This window comes from Hyalella azteca, unplaced genomic scaffold, assembly GCF_000764305.2.
Source record: "Hyalella azteca isolate HAZT.00-mixed unplaced genomic scaffold, Hazt_2.0.2 contig15661, whole genome shotgun sequence".
Lineage (NCBI taxonomy): Eukaryota > Metazoa > Arthropoda > Malacostraca > Amphipoda > Hyalellidae > Hyalella > Hyalella azteca.
Genome location: NW_025945503.1, coordinates 631228 through 643558, shown reverse-complemented (window position 1 = coordinate 643558; position 12331 = coordinate 631228). Strand labels below are relative to the sequence as shown.

The 12331-nt window shown below is 36.7% G+C and overlaps 1 protein-coding gene across 3 annotated transcripts in view; it reads left to right on the top strand.

The window, feature by feature from the left end:
• The window catches only part of LOC108674806 (tensin-1), a 205180-nt gene that overhangs the window by 102665 nt on the left and 90184 nt on the right, over window positions 1-12331 (top strand). The window contains exons 1-2 of one of the 3 annotated variants that reach the window (XM_047884581.1): window positions 7836-8031; window positions 10185-10976. The exons of 1 other annotated variant lie outside the window; for it this stretch is intronic. In XM_047884581.1, coding sequence (XP_047740537.1) covers window positions 7993-8031; window positions 10185-10976 — 831 coding nt within the window. In that variant the 5' untranslated portion in view covers window positions 7836-7992. Of the gene's footprint in view, window positions 1-7835; window positions 8032-10184; window positions 10977-12331 lie in introns of those variants that run through there. One more of the 3 variants, XM_047884583.1, reaches the window with a different exon arrangement.

The following is a 12331-nucleotide window of genomic DNA, read 5'->3' as shown; positions in this document are numbered from 1 at the left end:
TCATCCTGACCGTGGAAGACCGAACGATGACATTTGTGCCTCGGTGACGGTCTATGTTCAGCACACGGAACTGGAATATTTTGCTAAAAAATAATACCACATTTCCTTTGCTTGTTCAGTTTTTTTCCTTTGCATGTTCAATTTTTTTTTTGTCCCTGAATGACAATTTGACTAGTTGTATGTATATAGACAAGAATTGATGACACTCGTTTGCTTGAATCGCAATACATACGAAAAAATCTAATGCCTAGACGAAACTTCGCAAGAAATGTTAGTGTTAATTGAAAAAACGCTTAACAATTCGTCTATAGATTTATTTACGTTCGTTAATGCTATTTCTATCTCAAGTCATAGCAAGGAGATTTACCGTGTGCAGACAAAGACAAGTAAGTTTTTTTTTTCATGCAAAATTTTTCCGAATTTTTCTTTTGTGATGAGTTGCAGTTCACTTCTCTTGGAATTTAGCCTGCTTACCGCTTCAAAAGAGAACAAATCTGCAATAAATCTGTTGTAGGGCATCACAAGCGACAAAAACTTTCACTTGCAGCAGTTCTCATTAAAAAGGTGGCTCCCAGAACATAGGCAAAATGACCACCACGTACCTGCGTAAAATACTTTGAAGGTAGAAGAGGGTATGAGTATTAATTTTGTCATTCATATGTACCAATGTTGACAACATTTTTGGAACGGGTGAAATGCCTTCATTGCGGCTTTTCAATAAGGCAATATGGTGAAAAAGTTAGCAAATTTCGCTTTTAAACGACGAAATTTCTAAATTTCTTTCGACCATTGCTTTTCCACCCGTGTGATGAAACCTTGATTGAAGTTTTTTCTGCAATCACAACTTGGAAAACTAATGCGTACTAATGCGTTGTTTTAAGCTTGAATCTTGACTGTTTATTGCTACGGAAGCACTTCATGTATACTGCTAGATAAGATACATTCTTTATAGTCGTCATATAAATACAGTATATAGGCGTTAACAGGTGTTGATATGGTAATCCTGCCTCGTCTGTTTGCAGTGGAATATTTCTTATATTGTTACTTTATCTTTTATTTCATGTCTGCAATCAAGTCCATTGCTGCATTCTAATTTTTAGCTTCTCGTTACTGTTCCCCTATTCAATTTACACGGGAACGATTATTTAATTAAATTTGGGTGTGTTATTTTTCCTGTACACGTATTTCTGCTTATGTTCGTCACTTGTCATGTCCAAAACGAATTACTTGTGAATTTTTAGCCAAAAATTATATTCACCGTTTCCAGTTTTGTTGACGCAAAAGTCTTTTATTTTTACGCGAATGCTTCTGTTTAATTCCACTATCGCCAAAAGCGAGCCTTCGCTTGCAATCAGCACAGCCGTCAAAAAAACATCGCTCAATTTTTTGTCGAGCTCAAATTATTCATATTTTACGGAAAAGTTTTTGGTTGGTGGCTCAAACATTTTATGCACGCTGCATTTAAAAAAGTTTAATTCAGGTAAATTGGTACTATTAAATTCTGTTCTAAACCAACTGCAATATTGAATTAGTTTTCACTTGAGATAAAATGGTTTGGGAGCATACGCGTTGGTCAATTTTTAATGAAGTTAAAATTACACGCAATTTTTCGGCAAAAAATATGAAGATTTTTTTCGAAGTATTCGATGCATCCGGAAATGAAGTGGATGTTTTTGTTTGAAAATTTGTTTTCGCATATCAATGTAGAATTTTACAGTTTTCACAGGTAGCACGAGACCTAATCAAGAAGGTATAAAAATTGAACGAAATTTCCAGCACTAAAATTATATACGTGCGGAAGCATTCTGAAATTGATAGTTATCATATTTCTGAACGTGTTTACAAGTTTAACTTCGTGTCTAAATATGGCCTAAAGCCAAAGTAATATTCCCTAGAGCTTGATTCTAGAGAGCCCCAGAGTCAGAATCAAGCCTTAAATGCCAACCAATGGCTGAACTTCTCACTGATAATAACAACTTTCAGAACTGCCTTGATTTATGACCGCTCTTCGATGGCAACTCCAAAATACTCCGTGCGATAACGTACGAACTCAGCTCGATTGTTCTTCTTAAGAACATAAAATAACAACTGATTTGTTGTCGAATAAAACACAGGATCTTTACGCTTTTAATCACTGGACATTTACGTTTAGTTTTAGGTAATTTAGATCTTAAATGGCCAAGTAGCAGTTTATTCAGCTTAGCTGTTGAGGGAGCGAATTGAGAGTATACATTTCGGGCTAAATAAATACATCGCTGTTAGCCTTAGCAAAATTTATTCTTGCCACATTCTGATGATTCTCTCATACGTTAGAGTTGAATTTGTTCTCAAGATTGCCTCTACTTAGCTCATAAAATAAATTACCGTCCTTATTTCATATTGCCAATGTATCACTTAACAAAGTTGCATTTCTTAATGCTTAACTCTTTCATAACTTGCATTTCTTAATGCATCGTAATAGATAAGTGCATGAGATAAAAAACATTGTTTACATTTGACGGTACAAATAGCATCGTTGAGCTTCTTGAAATCATTAAAATCGTAATCTCATTCGCAGGTGCAACGTCGCGGTAATATCATGGTACGGTTTTACACTGTATAAAGCGCGATAAGATATAGAAAGAGAGTTTACTCTGCTATCTACACTGCAATACGGATTTTGATAATATAGTACCTGTGTTGTGAGTGCTATGATGCGCACAGTTTTCTTTCATTATCACAAGTGATATAACATTTATTAAAGCCGCATATACTCAGAGAATTCCTGAATAATATACGCTTTATTTACTCAAGTTTGCTGCATAATATATGCTAGGATAACTAGATGAATCTAGAATATGAGAGTATCTCTGTTATTCAGTTTAACGTATGAATGCTTGTGGTGTCTCACGCAAAACACTTATGTTACATCCATGTTTTTCAATTATTTATTTCACTTAGCATTTCTGGAATTGTATTTTCATTGTTGAACATAATTTGATACGGGTTTAAGACCATTTTGACTGGGTTCACATTCATTTTCACGCGAGACTGCCAACATGCCTATAAAGTCTTGAAGAAGCCCATGAGTTTTCTACAACTTGAGTTGCATGGCGTCTTCTTTGAATCGAGGCTCATAAATCAACGAGATGTTCCTTCTCTAGTCCATTAGCAGTTCTCATTCTTGCATCGTCTTTTAATGAGCAGCCGTTGACAAGCTATTTCTCGTCCGTTCTTCTGGCATTTTGGTTCTCGCCCAACGCAGGCCGCGTTTGACGCGCAATGCGACAAGTTTACATCTAAAAATCGACGGTAGAAATTCATAGCACAACGCGCGTGAATCTCTGGTGAAACCTTTAAAACTATCGTTCATCACGAGTGACAATTTTCAACTAACGAGTAAAAAATGTTTCCAATAATACACTCAGTGAATTTTGCTCACACTTTGGTAACATCGTTCAATACAACCTATGACTTCCCTACTTTTTCTTTCTAAAGTAAAGACAAATTGTGTTTTGCCGCATGTAAATTTGTTTGTAACAAAATGAGCTTGAATGTAAGTTGTCCTAATGGCTGATGGCAACGTATATATTTAAGGTTAATTTCATATCAGCTCATCATATCGGCCTTGCTTTGTGCCTTCATCGAATTAACCTCGGATAAAAAGTCGAGTAAAGGTTATGTGCGTCCATATTCAGTTTCATGTCCACGGAAGCGCAGCGTTTAATTTTAATTTTTTCAGGATTTTGTGCCAAGGAACGGAAGATCGGATAAAGGTTCAATAAAATACATCCCGGGCAATTGCTTCTCGCAGCCTCTTTTGTCTCGAGCGAAATACTGCATTTCCTTCCCCTCGAACGGACAACGGATTTTTGTGCTCGAAACTGCATTTTCTGATCTAGTTTTTCACTTTGATGTTCGGAGAAAATACGTGGCGCAATTTCCACGTTTTTGGTAACTGTACAAAAATAATTTTGACCATTAAGTACTTCTTGATCATTAAACATTTTATTTGTAATTTCCCTTCTTATCGCGAGAAAAAGGGAAATATCAAACTATAGGTCAGGCATGAATTAAAATACTGGGATTACTTATATATTTTTTGCTTTTTAACGAGAAAGAAGCAAATAAATACTAACAGTAGAAACATGTTCTTTTTCAATCAAAATACCATTACGCCAATTACTCGCCATAGTCTTTCCCTGAAGATCCTTTCTGTTGGAAGTGCTGACATTTTTCCTTGGCTACGAACTTCTTGAAAGATATTCTACGAATCCCATTTATCTTGATTGAAGGATTCTAAGCAAATATATAAAACGTAGAGAAGTTTATGTACCTGAAAATGCGGCAGGAAATTCGTGAAATCTATAATAATCCTAAATTTGTCATTCTTTATGCATATTATGCCACTTTCAGGATGATGCAGCTTTCAAAGTCTGCTATTTCTAATTTACAAATAGAAAAAAAATCGGCCATTATTTTAGATAGTTTCTCTTTGGCTAGACATTCCCAACTTCTTTCCCTTCTACGGACGGTCGGAGATTGGGATTAATTCATGAAATATCGATTAGACTGAATTTATTTCTGTCTGCTACTTAGAGGAGTTGTTGCCATTTCATAAGTGAATATTCCTTCAAAATCAGATACCAAACTCAGAAAAATGAATGCGTCTTGTTGTCAAAATAACGACACGCTTTTCTGACCATGAGCGAATGTAGCACTGATACCCTTTTAGCCGCGACAAATTTGGTCAAAGTGACCCAAGGAGGGGCAAAAAGTGCATCGCGATTTGGACAAAGTCACACATATATCCCTGAGAGCACGGTCAGCTTCCTGCCAACGGGGTCAATACAATACAAAATAATTGCAAAAAGTGCATCGCGATTTGGACAAAGTCACACTTATATCTCTGATTGCATGACCAGCTCCCTGCAAGCTGGGTCAATGCAATACAAAACAAGGGCAGAAAGTGCGTCGCTATTTGGACAAAGTCACACTTATATCCCTGAGGGCACGGTCAGCTTCCTCCAAACTGGGTCAATACAATACAAAATAATTGCAAAAAGTGCATCGCGATTTGGACAGTCACGCTTATATCTCTGATTGCATGGCCAGTTCCCGGCTCCCACATCGACGCGGGTTTATGTCCTTGTCGAAGGCCAGGCAATCTGCTCCCAGCTTGTAGGCCGGTCGCCTACATCGCTCCGACATCCAAGAGATTCCAAAATTCCAGTCCGGGTTACGACTTTCTGACCGAAGTCCGAAGACGAAAAACTGTACAAGGAATGTGTTGTCCTGTGAAGTGTACAGAATATTCCGCGATAATATTATTCTTAGCCAGAACTGAGATATCTCTGGAAAATTTATACAATTAATAATTTGAGCCTGTGTTACATATTATTAAGTGTCATACAGCAATGAAAATTATAAATAAACAACATGGAATTGACAAATGATGTGGGGTGGTAGCATTGATTGGTAATGAGTCAAGTTATTTAAGCTTAAAAATATTTGATATTCGTCAATGCCAGGCTGAAAAGCCTACTTTTATCTGAACATTGAACAATAGACAAGGACAACAATTATTGAGCAGTCCCATTTTTCATAGCTTGATCCAATCGCAAGAATCGTGTGAGTTACACGCAGTAGCTGATATTCTCGGGAGTGCTGAATTATTCCTGTTGTTGAAAGAATAATAATTACTGTTGTACTTATTAATCAGATGAATGTAATGAAATTATATTGTAATGAATTATGTTGAAAAAATACTCTGGTTGGGTCTGGGCACGCCAAATTTTGAAGTTGAATATTCATCATTGATTATAGTCCTCTCTTCTAACTAAAAAACTCTTTTTGATTTCGGCTGATCAATTTCTCGATACATCGTTTCTCGGTTCATCTGGCTGCGGGCTGGACATCTGAGACCTTCCGCCCTTTGTCGGTGATGATTAATTTGAGATTTGGAATAATTGAGACCTTCCGCCTTGCTGGCGATGTTATCTTTTGTCCACCGTTGCGAAATAGCTTGATAGCTGAAGCGCTAGCAAGCCATTATACAGTACTACTACTACTACTACTATAACTACTAATAAATACCTTAACCTTGCTAATTAAAAAAGAAATTCGATAATAATCACTATCTGGGCATCGTAGAATGCGTGACTGAAAAAATTAACCATTATGTATCTGTTAATAATACTTGCTACGCAAGCCTACTAGCCGCGCCAACGAAAATACGCGAAAAGCTTGCCCGCTAGTTACCGTTAGCGAAGTCTGATGTGAATCTGTCGCTAGAATCGTGGGAAGTTCACTAGGAGTTTATTTGGTAGAGTATCTAGCTGCCTTCGCCTCAAAAAGCAATACCGCCTGTCGTCAGTGACAAATGTGACAGCTTCTCAAGTCTCCTTAATAAAACAATCGTTTTCTATACCCTTCGGAAAGAAAACTATGGTTTAACAGAAAACGCATGCCTATTTCCTGATGGTATACTATTCGTTTCGGCGTTGCCGAAGTATTATACGAAAGATAGATTTAGAAGCGTAGTGATCTGTTTTTAATTCGTCATTAAAACTGTCTTAAGATTGCTATCAGATTGAAATTCACCCAAATAATTATTTTCTTTGTTAACAGTATCGGAGTTATGTGGTCAATGACTGAAATTTACGTTCTATATTGCTGCGCTTTACGTTTCATTTATGGCTCAAGTGTGTTCGAAAAACTAATCAATGATATTGGTGTATTGTGCATAATTATTCAGTTTTAATTATATCTTTTATTTACACTTTTTATAATCAGGTTTGGTGGTAAAAATTAAATAAAAGTGCGACATGATTACTCTAATATAATTTTATCTTTCATCTTTAGGCTCCACAGGCATTTGAATATTTCAAGGCTCTATACAGACTATAGGACAAGGCTATTTATGCTCCAAATAGGGCAAAATAAATAATTTTTTACGATGATTTTGAATCGGCAAATCATTTCAGCTTTTTAATTTTCTGTATTATTGCACGACATGTCTCATGGAAACGACTTGTGAAACAATGCAGCATTTATACATATGAGCAATATTGTGTGAAAATTGAACTTTTAGCCCGATCTGAAAAATTGAATGAACATTTCAAAAAAATCAGAATGTTTTCAAGCAGATATTGCATATAAATCTATGAAAAATATCTATCTGTGTGAACTATCTATCTATGTGAACTATATTGCAAGTGAGTGATGGTTCGTTTGGAGTGATCAACAATTAAGGACTTTGAGGAAGCTTGGACTTTGAGTGCCAGTTTTAGTGCCAAATGTACCGTCCTTATTCAGGGTGTTACGAATCTCTGTACTAAAGCACGCATCAATAATTTGGACTGGTACTATTCTGTATACCAAATCACAATATTCGTGCGGACTGGAACTAATCTTTATACTAAATCACAATAATCGTGTGGACTGGAACTAATATTCGAAATACGCCAAATTTTCCAACTAGTCCTATAAAGTGTTCCTAAGGTGTGTACGTTAATCAATCTCATTAGCACTTATCTATCTACCAAATTACGCTAATAAATCGTGCAAGTGTTGATCTCCTTACCAAAGTACGTTAATAATTCGCACTAATACGAATCTACCTACCCAATTACTTTAATAGTTCACAGTAGTACTAATCTAAGTACCAAAGTACGCTAATTGTTCGTACTGGTACGAATCCACGGATCAAAGTACACTAATTGTTCGTACTGGTACGAATCCACGGATCAAAGTACTTTAAAAGTTCACACTAGTACTAATCTAAGTACCAAAGTACGCTAATTGTTCGTACTGGTACGAATCAACGTACCGAAGTACGTTAAAAGTTCACACTAGTACTAATCTAAGTACCAAAGTACGCTAATTGTACCTACTGGTACGAATCAACGTACCGAAGTGCCCGGCATGGACTGGAGTTCGCTGAACTGCTGCTGCGCATGCGCGGTGCCGACGCTCACTGGGGCGACTGTAGAGCAGCTGTCGCTATGAGGGATGATGTTCCGTTCTCTCAGGAGACGCGTTCACAAGAAGGTAGTTTCCTCTAGTTCTCTGCACTTCAATCTGTGTATTTATAGTCTCTTTACTGGTATTATAGTCTATAGTCTGCATGGTCTACGTATCTTTGTAGTAACATGTGTCTTTACTTTGCCTTTATGTTTATCCGCGTGAATTTGTGATGTTATCTTCCGTTGTTCCGAGTTTTCTCCCACCGGAGGTTGTCTTCTTTTCCTGAGTAATTGGATTTACTTTTGGGATGAACCTGCAAGGGAACATTTTAAACTTAGATGCTGTTTTAAATATTCATTTTGTTTTAGGGGAATGTTTGTGTCAGAGGATAGAATGTCGTGCTCCGTTAACGCAAATTTGAAATGTTTTCTGAAATCATTATATTATTTCACTTCAATCACGACTCGTGTTATTTTCTGTTCAAAAGGTTTTCCCATTAAGTTACCTTCAACTCTAAATAAAATACAGACTCGATATTTTAAATTTTTTCCATTAGTTGAATTCACGTTTCGGTTACGTTTCAAATCGTGCTATCTGCTTCAAATAAATAGTTTTTTATAATAATTCATCTTTATGAGCGCTATAACATCTCTATTATGCTACATAAATATTAGTTTTAGGTCGCATCAGCGTCAAAACCTTAGCAGAAATCTGCGTTTTGTGTTTATTCGTTCAATTAACACCATAATATAATGATAAATTTCATAGCTAACAATAAGGAGAAATTCGCTGAATTTGTCACAAGATGCCATTAAATACTTGGTAATCACAAGGACATTAATCTTAATTTTCTACAACATATGTACAGATTGTAGACTACAACATACATGAAGTTGATCATATGTACAACATATGATCAACTGTACGCGCTAGGAGGTACAGTTGACGTCCTTGATTGGTCTACGGATGCGAGCTAATCTATTAACGCAAAATCGTGTCTGAAATTTCGAGACCTTATCAAGACAAAAATGAATTTCTGGAACAATTGCAGGATATTTTTTATAATCGCATTGTTAATTTAAACTACTGATAATTGAAGAAGTGCAGCTCAAACAGTGATTTTAAAATACTAATTTGAATCTGTCTATGCGAGCAAAGTTTTTTTAATCTCTTGTAAATAATTAGTTCATCTTATACAGTCAAGATGTTCCAGTTAATGTTCATGAATTGAGTAATATAATGAATAATATGAATTAAATGATAATAAATAATATAAATATAGTTAATATTCATCAAGCATAATGAAAAAAAAATAGGATATTTCAGTTAACACCAAAACTTGATGCGATATTTTCTTCAAAGTTTCAACTTCTGTCTGAAATCATATCCTTCTCCCAAATACTCGAATTAGTTGTCTCATTTATTATGAATGTTGATTCGTGAAAAACAAATGGACTTTTTTAATTACATTTCTTACTTGAGTTTTCGTCTCGCATATCACGCTGTATCCCGCAATAATTAATTAAATAATCAGCGTGAAGTCCGTAGACTTGTGCATGTGGCCGTACTGGTAAAATTTATCGACTGCTATCAGTTCACCTTATACTGTACTTCGTAGTCCCTAATTTGATAGGTTTTAAATTTTTCTGTGATATTGAATACTTTTAAAATGTTTCACTGGTGTTGCATGCTATCGTCGTTTGTGTGTCAATTAGAAATAATTAATGTCATTCATTGGCTTCTTAATTTGATTTATTTTTCGCAATTATTTTCTTGATTATCAACTCAAATTTAATGCAATTTGATTTCTGACCTCAAGTTTCATCGCTCGCCAGATGTTTAAACCAATTGTCTCAAACATTTCCGTGCTACGTGTATTAGCAGGGGTTGTTAATTTATTTTTATGAAGGTTTTGTTAGTCTCATTACAAGATAATTTGATCATAAATTAATAGCCACCTAAATGCGTCGTATCAAACTTTAATTTTTACTGCCAGAATTACCTTCTTTTTCGTTACTACTCTCACTCTCATTATTTTCAATTATTTGAAATAATGCAGTTGCATTTGCTAGATTTCGTTTTCAGTTTCACTTATTTTATAGCATGAGTGTCAAAATTCCAAAAATAGAAGAAGCGAGAAATATTTCTCGAGGCCACACGACGTTTGTGTGGTCGAGATTGTTGGTGCCAAGCTTGTCCCGAGGTTTTATTTTCTTTCAAATAACTTTTGTCCGTAGGGGAGGGCTGAGTTCATCCGAAGTTTTGCGGATCCGGCTTTGGTGATCCATAGAGAGCTTTCCGGTCCGGCCTTTGGACAGAAGTATCCGCTTTTCTACAGTTTGGCTGAAGGTGTCGATGGCGAGAAAAAGACTGAGCCTCTTGCCAAATCGAGATCTCTGAGGAACTCCCCTGAACCTCAGCAACGCCGCCTGCACCCAGTCAGACTCGGTCCCAGGGCTGGAACAGAACCTCTTGATCGCAGTCCTGTCATCGCCAAGAAAAATTTACGATTCTCTAATGACGAGCGCGAGGCCAAAGAAAACACCAGGAACGACAGCAAGTCGAAAAAGTACAAAAATCTAGATTGCTGTGATGGCTCCAAGCCAGACGACGGCGATGGCGGCTCGGACATTCTTAAGAATATCATCGGAGGAGACTTCACTGATCTCAAAGACAGTGACATTCAAGGGAACCACGCTGTTTTTTCGTGTCTATCGAAGGATGAGAATCGCGCTGCGCTTGACGCTGTCGATAAATCGCAAATTGCGAGCGGCACGCTCAACGCGGCATCTCCGCGCTCAGCTAAAAGGGAACCAAAGCAGAAGAACGAGAAAAAATCAAAATCGTCTAAAGAACTGACGTTTGTCAAAACGTATATGCCTAGCCCTATCGGTAAGGTATCATCTGAATCTACCAGCATATCGAATGAATCACCGGCGATTGACTGTGCGACTGTTGACAACCAAGAACTGGACCTTCAACGACCGACTGTACGTTCAACTGCAACGGCCGCGCTTATTGAACTGTTGGTAAGACTGACTTTGTTTCTGGCTTTGACGACCTGACATCTCGGGGCTTCCGGCACGCTTCTGTATATATGCTTAACCCATCATCATCTGCAGACACATGATGTTTACAGTCTAACCAAGGATACATTTTACCTTTAGATGTAATTGAAATTATTTCTTCAACTCAACATTTATTTACGGGCGAAGCGTTAATTCACCAATGCAACGCTTGTACGTTAAAACGATAGATAAAACACCAGGAAAACTAACTATACATTCTACCACAAATTTCATCAACGCTTTGGAGGTTAACTTTCATTGAAATGACGCCCGGCGCAGGGAATGTGGCATAATTTATTAATCGCTGTTAAATTTTCAGATAATTAATGAAGTTCCTCTAGCACAATTTTTAACTAATGTTATAATATGTGAATAAACTTAAACCAATTCTTGTGTTTGCTTTTGCCTTCGTTGCTTATTAACCGCCAGTTTTTTTCTGGTGGAGAACTCTCATATAAATATTCCATTCATAACTAATTCGTTCAGCAATATATTTTCCCAGAATTAATGCTTTTCATTGGTATAGATATAATATTTTAACTAACATGTACTGCTACTTTTGCCACTTTTACCATTAAAATGCATATATATTTTCACCACTAGAATTAAGTATGTATATTACCTTTAATACTAATTTTTGTTCACAAATTGTGATCTAATTTCTCAAATATTTGGTTAGATTTTATGTCCTTGGTTCGTGTCTTGAAAAAATCCAAAGGTAATGTAAATAAAAACAAGATGTCGTTATAAACCAAGTGTTGATCTCGTCGATAAAAAAATTGAACTCAAAAGAATTTTGAAAATGCTGAGGTAAAGCCCATGAAATCTTTCAATAACCTTCTATGTTCAGTGCTCAAATAAAGCAATAATTTTCAGCCGACTTATCTACAATCTTCTTGATTTGATATTAAAAAATAACAGCGATGTCTTTTCGTAGTCTAACAACTGACGTTTGCACAGGTACAAGCTAAATAGACTGCTGTGAAAACTAGAGCTGTATGCATCGGTTAAACAACAAATATAATCAATCAATTTATCATATACACTTGGGACGGTAGAGCGGAGGTTGCTCGAGACAAGCTCATTTTCATTTACCTCCCGCCATACAGAGTATCTGCCTCCACCAAATAGTCCAATTACACCCGCTCCAAGGTGCATTCACCCCCCGCTCCAAGGTGCATTTACCCCCGCTCCAAGGTGCATTTACCTCCCGCTACAAGGTGCATTTACCCCCGCTCCAAGGTGCATTTACCTCCCGCTACAAGGTGCATTTACCTCCCGCTCCAAGGTGAATTTACCCCCGCTCCAAGGTGCAT